The sequence below is a fragment of the Vulpes vulpes genome, chromosome 7 (assembly GCF_048418805.1).
Source record: "Vulpes vulpes isolate BD-2025 chromosome 7, VulVul3, whole genome shotgun sequence".
NCBI lineage: Eukaryota > Metazoa > Chordata > Mammalia > Carnivora > Canidae > Vulpes > Vulpes vulpes.
This window is the reverse complement of record NC_132786.1, coordinates 69458786-69479484: the sequence shown is the minus strand read 5'-3', so window position 1 is coordinate 69479484 and position 20699 is coordinate 69458786. Positions and strand designations below refer to the sequence as shown.

The 20699-nt window shown below is 38.2% G+C and overlaps 1 protein-coding gene across 2 annotated transcripts in view; it reads right to left on the bottom strand.

Annotated features, from left to right (window-relative positions):
* Positions 1-20699, bottom strand: part of CHCHD3 (coiled-coil-helix-coiled-coil-helix domain containing 3) — a 275676-nt gene that overhangs the window by 208496 nt on the left and 46481 nt on the right. For both annotated transcript variants that reach the window (XM_026010858.2, XM_026010857.2), the window contains exon 3: positions 11725-11806. In XM_026010858.2, coding sequence (XP_025866643.1) covers positions 11725-11806 — 82 coding nt within the window. The remainder of the gene's footprint in view (positions 1-11724; positions 11807-20699) is intronic.

The window sequence follows — 20699 nt, the reverse complement described above, 5'->3', positions numbered from 1 at the left end:
TTTTCAAAACTAAATTCCTTTATTTATTGAGCTCCACAATCAAGGCAAAACTGATTGTACTGAAATCTGAAAAACATAAGACTTCAATAAACCACATCAAAAGAGCCTCAGAGAGAACATTCCGACTAATATATAATACGTAACATCACCACGGGGCCAGAAAATAAGACTCTGAGACACAGTTAAGTAGAGTAGTGATGAGTATGACTTCGGATTCCAGGTTGTTCGTGTTCAAATCCCAACTTCTCTATTTTCTGGGCATGGGACTGTAAGCAAGTGAACCGCTCTGTTTTGGACACTGCATTTGCAATGTGAGTGTACCAGGAGAACAGAACCTCCTTCACAGTGCTGCTGGGAGGATTAAGTGATCAATATGTGCAAAGTGCTTACACCAGTGCTTGGGACAAAGGAGTGTTCAAAAACTGTTCACTATTACCATTGGGTCTTATTAGTTATTATTATCTAATTACTTTTCCTAGGTGAAGTCCTCTTACATGGTGTATATGATCAGATCTCAAGCCTATCTATAAGATCTGTATACTTTGTACTTGGGAAGAGGACTACAATATAAGATTGCAAGGGGGGGGAAAGCAAGTTATACAACATTATTAGTTCAATCTCATTTTGTTCAAAACACAAACCATATAAAATATGGTTAAGAATACATTTCCCATTTGGTATGAATGTGTGAACAGTTTTCTGAGAGGGAGGGGAAGGGAAAAGATGACCAAATTTTTATGCTTCTATATTATCTGAATTTCTTCAATATATGATGTATTTCTTTTAAAAAATTTTAAACAAATAAACATCCATGCTTTCAGTAGTTTGAGGAGTTTCCTTTCTAAGTCAAACCTACCATGTTATGTTCTATAGAAATAATAAAAATTGCAGAAACTGTTAGGTAATGGTTTTTAAGAGGTGAAAGATTAAGTGATTTGAAGAGAAACCAGAGTATGGGTAATGGTTTTTAAATTAATTGACATTTCCCATATTAAATTAGTGGATTAGTGGTTTCGGTTGCCCTTATTTTTGTTCATGTTGTTTTTATTTCATTTGGTTTTAACCCATCATCCTACTGTAATTGTAGCAAAATTGTAATTTGTAGATTTTTAAGGGATTTCTGTTTTAATATAAGCAGCACTTACAAAATGGCAGCAAGAAATAAGGAATTTAAGCAATCCATTCTAAGAAGTTGTGAAGGAACTCAAATTTAAATCATTGAAACATTAATGGTTAATAAACTATTATTATACTTTATACTTGATGTCAAAAATCACACTACAATCACATTAATGGGATAACTTGAAAAAATTCCAAATGAAATGGTTTAAGCATGAAGGAGCTACAGTGCATGTGTAAGGAAGCAGCTGTAAATAGTATATAATAAATTGCTCACATTGTGCTACCTGCACATTATTCAATGGAGGAATTCTATATTCTAGTTTCAAAGGCAGGTAGTCCTAACGGTAATTTTCTAACTGATTTAAAAACATATAAGTTTGTAAACTAAATGTGACGACTTCTCAAAATACTTTGACCACTACAAAAAAAGATTAATGAATACTAACAAATACTACACACCAAAAACCCAATACATGAAGCAACAGATCCAATACAAAGTAGAATAACTGCGTCTTCAAAAAAAAAATTTTTTTAATCCTAAGGATGAATATAAAAGGAGAAATATAAAATAATTTCCACTTCACAGTCATCTATTAAAGTAAATCCTGGGCAGCCCCGGTGGCACAGCGGTTTAGCACCGCCTGTAGCCCAGGGCATGATCTTGGAGACCCTGGATCGAGTCCCACGTCAGGCTCTCTGTATGGTGCCTGCTCCTCCCTCTGCCTGTGTCTCTGCCTCTCTCTCTCTCTGTCTCTATGAATAAATAAATAAAATCTTTAAAAAAATAAAAAAATAAAAAAAATAAAGTAAATCCTGTGCCTCTTTATTACTTCTGGAACAATGCAGGGCCCAAGTGACTCCACTGAACTCAGCAGAACAGTGCTGAGCACATACGTGACTCAGTGACTGGAAGCTGACACACATCTCTAAAGTTCAGGAGGCAAAGTACCACCTGCTTCCACACACCCTGCCACCACACTGAGCAATTAAGAGAAATACACCAATCTTAAGCTAACAGGAAATTCAAATTACCACCATCACTTAAAATATGTACATAAATGAGCATTTAATAGGGAGTTATAGCCTACATAAATAAAGAATATTAACTTTAAATACAAATTCTCCAAAGATTTTGGTCCTAAAATAAAGGAAGTAGCAAGAAGATGGTCCTAGGGCAGCCCAGGTGGCTCAGCGGTTTAGCACTGCCTTCGGCCCAGGGCGTGATCCTGGAGACCCGGGATCGAGTCCTGCATCGGGCTCCCTGCATGGAGCCTGCTTCTCCCTCTGCCTGTGTCTCTGCCTCTGTGTCTCTCATGAATAAATACATAAAATCTTAAAAAAAAAAAAAAAAAAAGATGATCCTGAGCAGTTGCCCAAATCCAGTAACCAAGAACCCACAACAGGGGTTATTTTTGAGTGATCTTTTATTTACTATGGTTTAAATGTGAAAATCCAAGTAAATGCTTATTATTCTTTTGCACAATGATAAATGAAAAACTTTAATGAAAATATTCCTTGTATACACAGAAAGGCAGGGTGCAGGATGATAAAGTCCATGCACTCCATGGACTTGGGTTCAAATCCCAGACTCAGCACTTATTAGATACAAGCTTGGGCAAGTTCTTTACCTCTCAATTTCCTTGTTTAACAAGTGGGGTAGCAGTGACACCAGGAGGATGGATGACTTAAAATACATACAGTGCTCAGAATAGTACCAAACACATAATAAAAAACACCACCTATGATCTTTTTAATTTTCTCATTTTGGTTGGGCAAATAGGTCCTGTACTTGGAAATGGTTTTCACAACAGATAGTATGTGACCCCAGTATGCATATTCTATATGCCTGTCATCTATAAGCCATGAAGAAAGTTTCCAAAGCCAAACCGCGTCTGCTTCTGGATGAGTGGGATGTGAAAGAATATGGGTCTTCTCAGCAAAATATTTAACAGAAACTTGGGGACTCCTGGGTGGCTCAGCAGTTGAGCATCTGCCTTTGGCTCAGGGCATGATCTCGGAGTCTTGGGATCGAATCCCACATCAGACTTCCTGCAGGGAGCCTGCTTCTCCCTCTGCCTATGTCTCTGCCTCTCTCCTACTCTGGGTCTCTCATGAATAAATTCTTTTAAAAAATATTTAACAGAAACTTAACATGAGCCACTTGCTTCTTTAACAGTTTTCTCCAACCAGGAAAGGAGCAGGAAGGGGTTATTACTTAAACATCAAAATGTGCCAATGTTTGGAAATATTACAATGCTGAGAAAAAAATGTACATCTGATTGCCTGTATTCCTCTTCAGCTCAGGGCTCTATCGGCAAAGCTATTATGGTCAAGAAAGGAAAGAGGGGACCCTCTCCATATATTTTTCCACTGTTTCCAAAGTGAACTGCCATAGAGAGGATCTCACATTCTTTTACATCCTTCTTAACACAACATTCATTACCAGCAAGATCGGCAGATGGCTTCCAGAAAGATGAGGACTGAGGGCTCAGCCAGGGTGAGGCCCGGCCTACGTGGACCACCGTCCATCAATACAGACTTCTGGACTCATGGAAATGGACGTCAGGCTGCTGCCCACTCACCTTCTAAAACAGAAACAAAACTGCATCCATCCAACAAATGCTGTTTGGATAAGATAAGTATATTCCTCACACACAAAATGTCCAAACTTGAGAGAAAATTATCCTGATCTCAGCTTTCTCAAACTAAGTCCTAATAGCATTAGGGCCTGTAAAGATGATTCCCAGGTGTCCAGGAAGGAAAAAGAGGGGAAAAAAGACTGAAAGAACTCTACATTCCTAGTCCTAGCCAGATGGCACTTGAATCAGCTTTATATTGGAGTCCCACACTGGGCTTCCTTTGAATAAATGTTTCATAGGATGTTGTGGGACAGTATGATCCTATCACCTCAGCACTAGATGGTGTGGGGTTAGGGGGCAGTCCAGTTCAAGTCCTGTTCTGCTGCTGAGTGAGAAACTTTACATATGACTACTTCAGTCATCTGTTTTTATAAAGCAGTGATAAACTATTAATGCTATTGTCAATGTTATGGAAGGAATGATAAATCATTTATAGAGCACATTACAAGCCCCCTTCATCCCCCAGATTGTACTGGTAATGCAGAAACTTCAACAAGAACTACTACAACCACAGAACACTCAGAAACCAATTCCTAGAAGCTTCCAAATGTAGAAATCAACTTTGGCACAAATTACTTCAAATACTAGGCTTCATGAGAGAAAACTCTGTAATTACTGTCAAAAGAAATGTGAACAAGAAGTGGCTGGACATCACTGCTGCTATTATGATTAATAAAAAAAGTTACAGATCTCTATGGCATGCTTGACTAATTCTGGTTTCCCATGGTTAATATTCCCACCATGTAGAAATAGCTCCTTAAACAGAATTCAGGGTAGGATCCTACAACAACACAGCATAGATAGGAGAGAAAACTGGCTTTGGAAAAAGAGATGTAAATAAAATACAGACTGGATAATCCAACCTTCTACAATGGTGGGTTATTGAAAGCAGTCGTCTCTATTAAAAACAGAAAAGTGCCATTTGAAGAGAAGATGAAAGTAGCAGATGGTGAAAGATTCCAATACCTAGTACATACACAGCACTTCTAATCATCTTCCAAGGAAAAATATCAGATGGCTAAGACACGATCTTCCTCTTGCAATAAAAACTGGTTAGTTCTTTATCTACTTTCAAGCAAATATCATAGAAAAGGGATAGGTATAAAACAACAGCGATACAGTATGCATTTAAAAAGGACAAAAAGGCCGCAATAAGGAAATAATTCTATTATATTGGGATTTTTACACTACAGAAGGAGCTCTTAAATGTCAGCTCATTGAAAGGAATATTTTACAGACCATGCCAACAAGCCATCCGCTACCCTTCCTGGAACCACACACAGGGAAATATGCTCACATCACAGCAGAGTGGTACATGTTACATCTGGACATCGGATGAAGAGTGATAACTCGAATTTCTTTAAGCACTTTTTTGCAAATATTTCTAAGTCAGAAATGAGTTCATTTGCCTGTGACAGTTGAGTGCCTTGAGAAAATATTGACTAATGGATCTTTTAAAGTCACTTAAAAACTACACTTTGATGATAAACTATTGATAAATATCAGTTATCAACAGCACTTATTCCCTGAAAATTGTTGGGTTTTCTTAATTACTATATACCTACAGATTACACACAGGTTGAAGGTATGCAATTTCATAAATGCATCATTTGTGTTTATAAATGATTGTGTTGTGATGTTTAACATGACACTACTTTAAAACAAAGGTTTATAAGTATAGTCTCTAGCTAAATGTCTTTTTAAAGGTGTAATTTGCTTTTATTTTTAACAAAACATAGCATATATATGTATATGTCATAGAACAGATTGTCCTTGCTAGAAGACTGTCAGGTTCCAGCTCCAGTGATTCAGTTGAACAAACGTTTGTGAGAACTCACTACATGAAAGGCACCACACTAGGTAAATGACTTCAGACTTATGTATTTTCAATGTGACACTAACCCACAATACCCTGTTTTTCTCCAGTACATTCTTTCCTCCTTCCTTTCCCAGCTTTTTCTTTCAAAGGCTGAAAACACCAATAATAAAACTGAGGTGAATTATTATATAGGAGTTTAAACAGAAGATACCACTGCTGTGAATTTCACTTTTAACTATAAAAAACTAAATGCACAAATAAGTTTTAAGCCCTTTTTTGATGACAAGCCCTTACCTGATGCTATAAACTGAAAAAGGAATGAACTGTGTTATACTCCAACTTACACAGATACTGATAAAATTTATGACTACTTTACTAAAGCAAATTAATTATCTTAAGCCTCACAAATCTAAGGTAATTTTCCAAGTAATTAAAAATGGGCTAAAATTTCAAATGATGTTCATCTAAAAACAGCAAGCAAGTCATCTTGGTTGATGTACAGTAGTTACAACATCACGTAGCAATTCCCCTTCTTCCTGGTTTCTTGAAGAAAGGTTATTAAAGCCGAAACACTTTCACTTGCCTTTATGGGTAGAGAGGTAAAATTCAAATGCCAAAGGTCAGAGGTCAGAAGTAGTCACATTTTCTTGTTGTCAGAGATTGACTCTTGAAGGTAGGTAGGATGCAAGAAGACCACATTTAAAAAGTCTATACTCAAACTGTAGCATACTGTGTCCTGCTACAGTTACAATACAGGATGGTTAGCCATAACCAAAAATAGGCAGTAGAGAATAACAGCAAAAACAGACTGCTGACATGGCATTTACTCTTGACTCCCAATGCACCAAACAACTATTCTATCCATGAGATGATATGCAAAACTATGATTCCAAATTAGATCCATCAATTTTACTGTGTGTACTAATATTTCGTCAGTGATTTTTGGGGTATCAGCTTGTCAACTAAGCAAACCATTAAAGATGTTCATAAAACAGAATCAGATCTAAAAATAAACTGAACTGGGATTCCATGTGTAAATATTTTCTTAGATGCGGGGAAAAAATTAGAATACTGCATATACAGTCATAGTGCTTACAACTAGCTACATGGTCACTGGTCTTAGTAGAGACCTTTTAATAAAGCAATTTTTAATTAGGCTATGTCTGCATGTAGGTTTAAAGGCATGGAGATATAAAAAGGAAAAGTTCAGGTACATTTTCAGTGGGCTAATGAAATACCTTCAGTTTAAACAATTTCTGAATGGGACCTAAATATGTGTGTCACTGCCAGGCAGAGATGCTGTAAGGGGCCTTCTGCACCAGGTGGGACATGAGCCAGACACTCAGGAAGTCCTTTCCAACCTGGCAGACATTCCAGCCTTCAGTGTGTGGACTGTACTGGCGGCATGCAGATTCAGAACCAGTCTTCCATGTTTTTGCCTGCCTGAAAGCAACTCACAATTGCTGTCTGCCGTGCAGCAGTCATGAACAGTTGCCACAGCCTCTGTGTAGCATCAAAATTTGCACAACTGGTGTGTCAGCAGCCTGGAAAAATTCCGGGGATGACAGTGGAGTGATCTTTCAAGGAATGCTGTGATGCCAAGGTTTGGATGGTGCAGAACAAGAATATCAAGACCCTGAATCCAAGAGTGATTTAGAAGAATTAGACCCAGTGTGAGCAAGTTGTAAGAAGCCCTTCACCCTGGGTTTCTCCCTAGCAGCACTAGTGACATACTGAGCCAGATAATTCTTTGTCTAGGGTGGGGAGGTGGTTATCCTCTGCATTGCAGGACATTTAGCAGCCCCCTGGCCTGGACGTGCCTGCTAGATGCCAATAACACCAAGCAAGTTGTGACAGCTAAAAATGACTCCAGACGTTGTCTTTTGTCTCCTGGGACCAAAATCTCCCCCCCTGAGGACCAGAACACTGTCTTCACCTCTTTATTTTGCTTACATTTTCCTTTTTCATGAATACACAAAGTGATAGGTTTTTTAAAAATTCAAGTAAATCTTAATGAGCTCTTTCAATAAAACTTCTAAGAGATAAACCATTATGCTACAATTTGCAGCAATTTCCTTCTTAGTGGTACACCAAATGCTTCTTAAAATCGATGACATCTTCAATTCAATGAAAATGAGCCACCCACCACCATCCTTTCCATCCTTTCCCCTTGTTTTGCAACCTTCATCATGACTTCCTTCTTCCCCACTGTGTAGTTTTAGTAGTACCCAGTTCTTCATGAACTAATGCTTCTCTTGTCTTCCTTTTGATTCTTTTGAGTTATCCTTTATGCTCCTCAAAATGTTCTTGCTTCCTAAGTTAGCCAGAGGTAAGTTTGTCTTTCGACCAAAAATCCAACTGAAAGAAAGGTCCTTCTTTAAGCTAGCCTGATAGAAGACCTTTCAGATTATTTCCCTGCCATGAAGTCAGCTTATTAAAAAGACTGTTCCTTTACCATTCACCACACAGGCAAAGTGAATGGGGCAGATATGAAGCCAGAATTGTTGAAACAGTGTGATGGGTCTTGGGGACTCACTGTACTCTTCTCTGGTTTTCAGTGTGCTTTAAAATGTCCATAATAAAAAGGGTAAACAAGAATAAGAAATATTCTGTAAGGAAAAAAATATGGGGGATCCCTGGTGGCGCAGCGGTTTGGCGCCTGCCTTTGGCCCAGGGCGCGATCCTGGAGACCGGGATCGAATCCCACGTCGGGCTCCCGGTGCATGGAGCCTGCTTCTCCCTCTGCCTGTGTCTCTGCCTCTCTCTCTCTCTCTCTCTCTCTCTGTATGACTAAATAAATAAATAAATAAATAAATAATTTTTAAAAAAAAGGAAAAAAATATGATTTCCAAAGTCCTCTTCACACAAATTTGGTTCCTTATGTGTTATGTGCCGATCTTAAGAATTCACTATGGTTACGTGGGCACCTGGACTAGCATACAAGTAACAGGACAACAGCACAAGAAACTATTCTGTAAAACAGCTTACAAGGCTTTATTCAATTAAGGCAACACATACAATAATGTATTAAATGCTTCATGACTCCAAAAACTTGCTTTTAAAAGACTACATACAGGGGCAGCCCAGGTGGCTCAATGGTTAATGCTGCCTTCAACCCAGGGCCTGATCCTGGAGACCCGGGATCAAGTCCCACATCGGGCTCCCTGCATGGAGCCCACTTCTCCCTCTGCCTCTGTATCTGCTTCTCTCTCTCGCTCTGTATCTCTCATGAATAAATAAATCTTTAAAAATAAATAGATAAATAAATAAATGACTACATACACATCAGGGCACCTGGGTGTCCAGTCAGTTAAGCATCTGCCTTCAGTTGAGATCACAATCCCAGGACCCTAGGATCCAGCCCCCTGTAGGCCTCCCTGCTAAGTGGGGAGCCTGCTTCTCCCTATACCACTCCCCACCTCTGCTTGCACTCTCTCTCTCAAATAAATAAATATCTTTTTAAATAAGTGAATGAATGAATGTGAATGAATGAATGAATGAATGATAAAAGACTACACATAAAACTTTCCTAATGCAGGGCTCCTGGGTGGCTCAGTCGGTTAAGCATCTAACTCTTGATTTCAGCTCATGTCATGATGTCCAGGTCATGAGATCAGCCCCATGTCAGTTCCACACTGAGCATGGAATCTACTTAACATTCTCTCACTGCCTCTCTGCCCACCCTGTGTGTGTGCTGTCTTGCTGTCTCTGTCTCTCTCTCTCAAAAAAAAAAAAAAAAAAAATTTTAATACTTTTTCTAAAGTTTCTTCTCCAGTAGAAAAAAAAGAAAAGGAAACAGCTATTGATTCTACCAAAAACTATCCTATAAATGAACACACACTTTTTGCCAAGATTTGACAGGAGAAAATTTTCACGAAGAAGGCTTCAAACGAAATATTTTTTCTTAAGAAAAAATAATAAAAAGGGTGTACTACCCTCTGCTCTCCTTAAAGGTGATAGTAAATAAATTCCTTATCAATAGTCATTTGTTCAGTTTACAGGGAGGCTGCCAAGCCCCGGTCCACATGAGATATGAAATTGGCTCTCACTGGCACCTTTGATTCATCTCATGTGCCCTTTACCCTTCCATAGACCAAGGTAGAGCAAATGGGAGTTGAGTAACAAAGGGCAAAAAAACACCATAAAAACAAAACACCACAGTAAGAGGTATTGTACCATATGGGAAGAAAGGAAGACAAAAATCCTATGTGAAATATAATAAGCAAAGTAAATATGAGAGTCTAACCAAAAAAGCCTTATTAAAATAAAATTCAATTAAAAATAATAAAATATCAAAGACAAGAAATTCTACCATAACATATCGATTTTCTTTGCTTAATGAAAATAGTCTGAAATTTTCTGAATATTTAAACTTCACTCTCTAATTATATACTCCATCAACCTAACCCAATTAAGTAATTATAAAGTGCTGCGTAAGAAACTACTGAAATATACACACAGACCCTTTTAGCAGGACTAATTACATCTTGATTTTTTTATTTTATTTATTTTTTTTTTTTAATTTTTATTTATTTATGATAGTCACACACAGAGAGATAGAGGCAGAGATACAGGCAGAGGGAGAAGCAGGCTCCATGCACCGGGAGCCTGACGTGGGATTCGATCCCGGGTCTCCAGGATCACGCCCTGGGCCAAAGGCAGGCGCCAAACCGCTGCGCCACCCAGGGATCCCACATCTTGATTTTTTTAAAACCCTAAGCCATGAGCCTTCCTGAGAAAATGGTGGTCTTAATCTAAAACTTATGTCCTGTCCCACACATTTCAAGCAAATTAGTGGTAGCTTAGCACTTTGTCAAAGGGAAAGAAATATTAGAGAACATTTTTCAAACCCCTCAGTTAAGAAATAAAAGCTTTAAGGCCCAAAGAGGTTAAATTATATGTTAAAGGTCCTGTGGTCAATGAGGACTAGAATCCAATTCAAAGACTTTACATTTAGCTCTCTCAAACAAAATAGTTAAGCAATCCAAAATAAAAACAAATATATACTAAGCATCAACACGTGGTAGGCATGTGCCTAGTATTCACAGTAGAAAGACATTCACATGATTATATAATAAAACTCTTTGCTATATGCAAATTCCAGAAGTAACACAGATGGGAAGCACTTGACTGTATCTTGGATCAAAATGTATTCACATATTTTTATAAGTATATACTTTAAATCTTTAAAAGTAGTATTTTTTACCAAAAAAAAAAATATTATCATGCTGTTTTGAACATTGCTTTTCTTCAATTTATGGCTTTTCCACATCCTTCTGAATCAGCACATAAGGAACCACTTGACTGTCTCATATTCCATTGTAGGCATGTATCATAATTCATTCAGCCAGTCCCCATAATGGGCAACCATTCCAGTTTTCTATTATTACAAAAACACTTCAGAGAACATTCTTTCAGCTGTAAGTAGTAATATTAGTAATGACAATAATTGCATTGATGTACAAAAGAATAAAATGTTCAAGAATAGAACAGAATTATGGAGGATCTTATTTTTCAACCTTACATATTTCTGCAATGCCTTCAGCTTTTTTAAGTGAGGACATTACTAACTGGTGCTATATGTTAATATGGACGCTATGTGAAACATATGACATTTCACTGTGAGCAACAATATTGTAAGCCTTAACACCCATTGTAGACTGTACAATTTTCGATCATAAAGACATCTGGTGAAAGAAACTAACTAGTCTAAGAAATGCCTGGAGAATCCTCAAGAACTACTTCTTACATACTAAGAAAGTTCTCAGTAATCATACAGCTAAGAACCACACAAGAGATATAATGGTCATAATCTGGGGGCACCTGAGCGGCTCAAGGTTGAGCATCTGCCTTCGGCTCAGGTCGTGATCCTGCGGTCCTGGGATCAAGTCCCACATCAGGCCTGCTTCTCCCTCTGCCTGTTTCTCTACCTCTCTCTGTGGGTCTCTCATGAATAAATAAATAAAATCTTTAAAAAAAAAAAAAAGCACAATCCAAAACTGAAAATGGCCACATTCATATACTCAACACATTCTGAAGTTCAGCCAAACACAATACTGGGTCTTATTACAATCATTCTCCAAAGGTGTTTCATAATTATGACCAAAGTCCACCAAAATCTGTCTCCGATACCACAAAACTCACCGTTTCTGGTTTTCAGACTCTTTCCTGGCTTGCTCCAATGCCAGCTCCTCAGCTACTCTTCTCTTCAATTCTTCATCAGAAACTAGGATATAGAAAGAGTGGGAGGAGATTAAAATCAGTGATTTCTTAAATATAGAAGCAAGAAAATACTCCAGAAAACAAAGCTGAGACTGGATCTTAATGGGCAAAGTTCTGCCAGCTGGTCAGTCTCCATGGAACTACCCAAGCACTGCAGAAAAGACCAATTAGTGCACTACATGAGTAATTTAATCAAAAGGTCCCTGGTGACCTAGAAATTTCCACACCTGCCAAAATGTATAATAAACTCAAGGAGCTGCTTACTGCCCAGTGGGGACTGAGCCGTTAAGTACAAATTCTTTAAAATGATGTCCTATCATTAAAGTCTGACAATCACATATAAGGGGAGGAGATGCTGTAAGAAAGGGACTTCAGACAGGAAAATGACACCGAACTATTCTCATTTTGATAATTAAACATTTCAAAAAACATTTTTTTAAATAGGCTCCACACCCAGCATGGGACTTGAACTCACAACCCTGAGATCAAGACCTGAGCCAAAGATCAAGAGTTAGACACTGAGCCACCCAGGTGCCTCATATAATTACTTTAAAAAATCATTTGTGACAGGAAGAAAATCAATTGTATTTACATTCATTTTTCCATAATTTATGAAAAAAGGCATTTATGATTTATGAAAATTTTAAAGCCATATTTTTTGGAAAATATGTCATTCAATGTCAAGTGCCAACAATTGGAGAGAAATACAGAAAAGTGCTGACAGCTGGAGCTTTCTAAATATGTGGTGACTTGATTTGAAACATCTGGTCTTTCCAATTGGAAGATGTTGTGTGATATGTTTTGTAAAGATTCTTACAGCAAATAAAATAGACAAATTTTATATGTTCCTTAAGAGTCTTCCATAAAAAATAGGCAGAGACTATCTCCATTGTGCTAGAAACTCACCACCTAAAATCATGATGAAGAAAGCACCAGAAAAGCTTGAGAGAATCTATGAATACACACAGGACCTAAGAAGTATTTCAAATGGTGGAGTCTATGAGGTGGAAAACCAGCAGGACACTTTATTTGATGATCTCCACATTAAAGTGCCTTGCGTCAGGGCACATGCAAAAACTGAATTACAACAAGGTATTTTAAAATTTAGCTGACACTGGACAATAACAATGAAGATATGGGAAAAGTCATAAGGACATGTTCTCTTAGGTGTGGGATTATCAGAAAACAACAATAGAACCAAAGGACACCATCAAAGTGAAAAGACAAAGCCATGGAATGGGAGAAAATACTGGCAAAGATACAAGACTTGTATCCAGAATACACAAACAAAAAGACAACAAAATTTAAAATGGGCAAAGGACGGAAACAGGCATTTCTCTAAAAAAGATAATACAAGTTGCCAATAAGCACATGAAACATGGGTCAACAGCACCCATCATCAGGGAAATACAAATCAAAACCACAATGATACTCCAATTCAAACCCAGTGTAATCAAAAAGACAAGCAATAGGGATCCCTGGGTGGCGCAGTGGTTTGGCGCCTGCCTTTGGCCCAGGGCGCGATCCTGGAGACCCGGGATCGAATCCCACATCGGGCTCCCGGTGCATGGAGCCTGCTTCTCCCTCTGCCTGTGTCTCTGCCTCTCTCTCTATATCTCTCTGTGACTATCATAAATAAATAAAAAAAAAAAAAAAATTAAAAAAAAAAAAAAAAAAAAGACAAGCAATAATTAACAAGTGCTGGTGAGGGATCCCTGGGTGGCGCAGCGGTTTGGCGCCTGCCTTTGGCCCAGGGCACGATCCTGGAGACCCATGATCGAGTCCCACGTCGGGCTCCCGGTGCATGGAGCCTGCTTCTCCCTCTGCCTGTGTCTCTGCCTTTCTCTCTCTCTCTGTGACTATCACAAATAATAAATTAAAAAAAAAAAAAAAAAAAAAACAAGTGCTGGTGAGAATGTAAAATGAAGTGGCCACCACAGAAAACACTCTGGCAGTTCCTCAAAACGCTAAACACAGTTGCCATGTGATCTAGCAATTCTACACCCCGGCACTGTACATACTCAAGAGAACTGAAAATATTTACAGCAGCATTATTCACAATATTCCAAAAGTGAAAACAACCTAAATGCCTATCCACTGATGAATGGGATAAAAATGTATATCCATCGCGATAAAGCTGTAAAACGAAAAAAATAATATAAAAACAGAATAATGGACAAGGAATTAGAGAAAGGAATAAATACTAGTTGAGATCTAATCCCAGCATGGCCATCAACAACCTGGAGGACCTTGGAGGGAAGTTCCTAGCTTCTCTGTACAGTTTTCTGCAAAAGGCTGTTCTGCTATGGACATTCTCCAGGGTCCCTCTGAACTATACCCTATGCTGCTGTTTGGCATCTCTCCTACTTCACAGTCTATAAGATGAGAAAGATACAAGTCTCAGCTTTGAAAAGGTCACATAAAATCAAGAAAAAAAAAACTAGAACAGAGAATTCTGTCTGCATTCAGGCAAATCTTAAAGCTTTTTTCAGTATTAAAGATTTAAAATAATACAAACGCCAGCAGAGAAATTCAGACAGGGTAGCCCGGGTGGCTCAGAGGTTTAGCGCCGTCTTCAGCCCAGGGCCTGATCCTGGAGACCCAGGAACGAGTCCACATCAAGGTCCCTTCATGGAGCCTGCTTCTCCCTCCCTCTCTCTCTCTCTGTCCCTCATGAATAAATAAATAAAATTTAAAAAAAAAAGAAAAAGAAATTCACAGACAGTAATAGCTCAGCAAAGATCCGAATGGTCTTTGTTTTTCCATCAGCTAGACTTTGGATCAATCAGGTAACCTACCTGATTTTCTCATGCAAAACCAGGATCTGCTGGGTTACATGGGGGTCAGCTGGCTATGAAATTCTAGACTATATACTCTACAAAGTAATAATTTTCACCTTTTCAGCTACCTCTCATAAACAAGCAAAACATCACACTACATTTTTTCAAGTTGCTCACAGCTGGTAGCTCTAATTAGTAGCAAACATTGAACAAATATTTAACCCAACTGATACTACACAAACTATAGTCTTTAAGTTTGCCATACCAGTTAGAATCTACAGAGTGAGGCTGATATGTATAATCAGACCGCTTCCCCCTGGATTTTTTTCAGATCACCACAGCAACATTTTTATTTTTCTCAGGCAAAATCAATCAAAACCTCAATCACAATTCAAATGAATTTCATTCAAACAATTAAAACTAGGCTTCGGTGAGAGCATACCAGCTCTGAGTATGCAGCAATGGGATCCGTTTTCTCAGTGAACTGGTAACTCCATGTCTTCATAGTGCATTTTATGTCGCTTCTTTAGGGGTTTCCTACTACGGGAAAAGCCAAAGTTAGCAGAGAGCTTTTTATGAAGATGTGATAAACCTAAAATGGAACAGTAAGGTCTCCATTACCAAATGGTGACCAGTTGGGAGGTTAGGAAGGAAGCCATGAAGGAGAGACTGCAAAGAAGGAAATGTAGCTTCAAGGCCTGTCCTCTTTCTCTATACCATCCTACCTATTCTATCAGCCCCACCACCCGCCCAGTGAGGTGTGAAACAATGGTGCTGTCATCTAGGTAGGCCACAAGGAAGAGAAGTGGGAGTGAGAAAGCACCAGCCATGCAAAGGGCCAGAAACTCTTGAGGCCACTGAAAAAGACATGCCCCAGGGACTGATTGACATCACTTTTGGTCAGTAAAGAGACCAAAGCACAGCTGTCTTTTTAATGCCCTAGCATTAAAAAAAAAATTACAATTTTGGGTCACAGCTGAAAAAGGAATTACCTTAGCTACAAGTGAGAATTTAAAATAACAAAAGATAAAACATGACCTAGCATAAAGAGCCTAAAATCTAAAATAGCAAATCAAAGCCCAGGCAGAAAAATAAACCAGTGTAGTAATGGGTTTTGAGCAAATCTAAGTTTCATGTTATTTGTTTTTAAATCAATAGAATACAGAAAGCAACAATACATTATTTCTTCCGATGGCTCTGGTCCAAAGCACAGAAGGAAAAAAGATATACCATTTGGAGACCACTATTTAAAATGGCCTTTCTGAAAACACTCTTTCAGCTCTCAGGATCTGAACATTTTCTCAAATAAAACTGTTATTAAATTAAAAGGTCAGTGTTTCAGGATGGGCTACTTTCAGAGAAGCTCAGGAAAGGCCAACCTTGCCTATTAGCACAGTGAGTTTCCAAGAAGATCTTTAGGGACTGGCAAAGTTTGTGAAATGAGAAAAAGTAAAAAAAAGAAATGTTCAAGCCATATAAATCAGATTTGCCATGGAAATCTGCAAACCTATTTCAAGCTCAGTAAGTATGGTTCACAGCTTTTACATACATACATACAACACTTTCCTTTTAAAATGTGTTAAGACAAAAGGGTATTTTCTTCACATACTTGAATCCCGTACTTTTAAAAATCTCCACAAAAATCATTTTATTGTCTTTCTCAATGGCAAATGTATCTTAATGTACATAAATACTGGCATTTTCTTAATTAGTTGTAGATAACACAACACTGCAGAACATGGAAGAAAAAAAGTATTTCAATTGCTTGGTTATATCAAGTCTGGCTTTAAACGCTTCTTTTAAAAACAATTATTGAAAATAACAAATACTTGTATGATTGAAAGCAGCTCCTAATTCCTAACAAAGTCATATTTGTTTTTAGTGTACAACATTCTAAACAAATGTTTTGGTTAATCCATTAATTCTTTACTAACTGCCTAGCAATCTTTTATTCCTCTTGGCTATGTTCTAAATTTCTAAGAATTTAAATTCTTAAGAAATTCTTTTTTTTATTATTAGGATAAAATGCTATTCTTATTGGCTTTATATGTTGGGGTTCTATCCAAGAGTTCATTTTTTTATTTTCTTTAATTTAAATTCAGTTTGCCAACATTTAGTATAACACCCAGTGCTCATCCCATCAAGTGTCTTCCTTAGTGCTCATCACCCAGTTACCCCAAATTCCTAAGAAATTCTAAGAATCTAAATTTCACATTTGGGTTCAAGATCAGGTAAGAGGGGGCGGCCTGGGTGGCTCAGCGGTTTAGCTCCGCCTTCGGCCCAGGGCCTGATCCTGGAGACCTGGGAGCAAGTCCCTGCATGGAGCCTGCTTCTCCCTCTGCCTGTGTCTCTGCCTCTCTCTCTCTCTCTGCCTCTCTCTCTCTCTCTCTCCCTCTCTCTCTCTCTCTGTCTCTCATTAATAAATAAGTAAAATCTTGAAAGAAAGAAAGAAAGAAAGAAAGAAAGAAAGAAAGAAAGAAAGAAGAGAAAGAAAGAAGAGAGAAAAGAAAGAAAGGGAGAGAAAAGAAAGGAAGAGAAAAGAAAGAAAGAAGAGAGAAAAGAAAGAAAGGGAGAGAAAAGAAAGAAAGGAAGAGAAAGAAAGAAAGAAAGAAAGAAAGAAAGAAAGAAAGAAAGAAAGAAAGAAAGAAAATCCTACTTATTAGAGATCCTAGTATTCTTAGGAATAGAATACCATGGTCTTAATTCTCAGAGAAAATGTAGCATAATTTCATTATGCCTCACCTGCTTTCTAGGTTATAGGACTGTGTCCAAATTCCATTTTCAAAAACTGGTTAAACTAGAGGAACACAGGGAAGGAAGAAGTGAGAAGAGAGATTCACTATATTCAAGATAGTTCCTTGAGTGGAGAACAGAAAGATGGAAGAACATTATGAATGCCACATCATCTATGCAAAAACAAAAAACTGACACTGCAACTATGATTCAAGATTTATATAGATTCCCTGAACCTCAAGGGATGTTATCAACGTCCTCTGTAACATGGACATGACCATGACTTTCCCTTCTCTTCATTTTCTTTGCAATATCCTCACACTATAATTCCCTCCTCAATTACAGTATTTCTTAATCTCTAAAAGTTACTTAATAAAAGTGATGGCTTGCCTCTTAGCAAAATGTCAGGTCCTCTGGGATTTTTTCTTTACTCTATTTCTCTTTCTGGCTTTACCATTTGCTGATACATGTCATGTCCAATTTTATAAAGCCTATTATTTTCATACACTAATTTAAAAACCCTGAAGAGAAACTATGAAAATCTATTCTAAAAGGGACATATATATATACCTAAGTGCATAACACAAGCAGCAGACTTTAGAAAAAGGCAGAGCCTCTGCCAGGATTGAGAGAGCTGAGCCACAACTTATACCATAAGACATAATCAAATTAAACTTTCAGCTTCATAGAAATAGAATTTCAATAAATTCATTAATACAAAATGGGCACTGATTGTTTTAAATAGAATAATGGAAGCATCCATTCACTCAATGAAATAAGCACACAGTATATTGGAACTCAATGACTCACAGCATGGGTTGCAGGACAAATCCGGTCCCACTCCTTATCTTATAAAAGATACAGGGTTTGATTGGGAGAAGAGTCGAAAGATGACGAGGATAAATCTCTTAGGCTACAAAGAAACATGTAACAGTTTGCCATTATCCATTTGTGGCACCATTTACTTGGCAGACAAACCTGATTTAAACACACACACACACACACACACACACACACAGGAGTATACTAAGTATGATGTTCATCTGACAGTTACATTCACTATCACCCAAGGATAATGTATCTTAAGACTTCCTCCAAAAAAATAAATAAATAAACACCGCCGTCTGTCAAGATACCTGGCAGAGTAATTGAGGCTACCTATATGTTACAGTTAATGACAGTGTTGGAATGAAATCCTTAAAGGCACATTCAAAACCATAAATATTGAATCAGAAGGCACAGTGGTACAGGGTATGGCAATCCAAACATTAGCAGCATCAAGTTAATGGTTTATTTCATTGTATTACTGCTCCATCATGATTTTATACTTCTGTAAATTTCTGACTGAAATGGCATAATATGCAAATAATGTCCATTTTATTGTTTGCTTCACACCCAACACTCACGGAAAGCAGCTCCACGTTCCATTCTATGGGAAAACGCACATTAATACCAGTCCGCAGAGCTGTAGAGCAACAGACAAGCTCATCAGTCACACACTACAGTTTCCACATTTTTAAGTAGATAATTCATAAAACCAGTATTGAGAATCAGATACATCTAGTATTTCATGTCTCAATATCCTGAATAATAGTGGCAAGACCCCACAAAGCCTCAAGGAAAATAAGATCTGTAATTTAAATTAAAAAATAATAATTACCTCTGGATATTGCTTTTTGATGCATAGCTTAATTTTTTTTGTTTCATAAATGGATGTGTTTAGTTCACTGGGGATAAAACTATAAATTAAACAGCATTAAATCTTCAATCCCAAATAAAGTATCAAAACCACCCAAACCTGTTTCCATTTCATTTCAGTAGTCCTTTGTGTGGCCATACTCAAACATTTCTTTGAAAAGACCCATGAAATGCACAGATCAAGCTGGAAATGAAGGGGGTTCCCAATTAGTCCAGGCTTTGCCATAACTGGTTTTTGTGATTTTGCTCAAAAACACACAACTGCTCTAGGCCATGGTTAGTTCATCTGTAAACCTGAGGGCTGAAACCATAAAATCTCTAACCACCCCTCCTCTGAAATACAGCCGTGTTAAATAGGAACCCATGGAATAGAATTCATGCTTGAGCCCCCACATCCCCTAAAAGCCCACTAAAATAAAGGTAAAGGATGGGATGCCTGGGTGGCTCAGCAGCTGAGTGCCTGCCTTAGGCCCAGGGTGTGATTCTGGAGTCCCAGGATCGAGTCCCATGTCAGGCTCCCTGCATGGAGCCTGCTCCCCACTCTGTGTGTCTCTCATGAATAAATAAATAACATCTTTTAAAAAAATTAAATAAATAAAGGTAAAGGAATAAAACAGTAGATCACCGACAACATATATGGTCAGTTGGTCAGTTGCTTGAAGTGACGCTGCTCATTTGAAGACTCTATCAGATACCCACCCAGCAAATGACCAAAAACAGCCTCTAGGCTTCACAAAGCAAAAACAAAAGAGGGAGAGGTAATGGGGGAAGGAGCAATACTGTACAGGCTGTGCTAGGCATACAGACATTCAATAAAGAAATATAAACTGTTTGATTTGTAGAATCAAACATCAGTTGTTACATAAGTCATCAACTTTTGAGGTAGCTTGGGAAGATTTAGAAGGAATATACATACTGTAAAATCACATACAATATAAATAAAAAGTTTAACGGCTACTCAAAAAAAGAAATCCAAGACAAGTGTCCCTCCCTTCCCCATCATCTCTCCACACACCAGGGCCACCGGGTTTCTGCTCCCAAACACTCCTTCCAGAAAATCTGGAGCCAGGGTGCCAGGGTGGCTCCATCAGTTGAGCCTCCAATTCTTGGTTTCAGCTCAGGTCATGATCTCTAGGTTGTAGGATCAAGCCACATGTCCAGCTTGGCACTCAATAGGGAATCTACTTCTCTCCCTCTGCCCCTCCGCCCCCCACTTGCTCGCCCTCACCCTCTCTCTTCTCTAATAAATAAATCTTTAGGGATCCCTGGGTGGCGCAGCGGTTTGGCGCACGCCTTTGGCCCAGGGCGCGATCCTGGAGACCCGGGATCAAATCCCACGTCGGGCTCCCGGTGCATGGGACCTGCTTCTACCTCTGCCTGTGTCTCTGCCTCTCTCTCTCTCTGTATGACTATCATAAATAAATAATAAAAAATAAATAAATAAATCCTTAAAAAAGGAAAAAATCTAGAGCCACCACTACAAACACATAGTATTTATAAAGGAGAGAAGGATGGGTATTCATTATAAGCTTATGGTTTCAATGTTTAAGCTCTCCTACAGTCAATCATACGAACTTTTTAATTATTTTCTTTCAAATCAAGTGACCTCTAGAAATAACACAAACTAGGGAAATCAATCAATTCACTGGGTAGTAAATTCTCTTAGACTTAATCCTATGCCAGGCC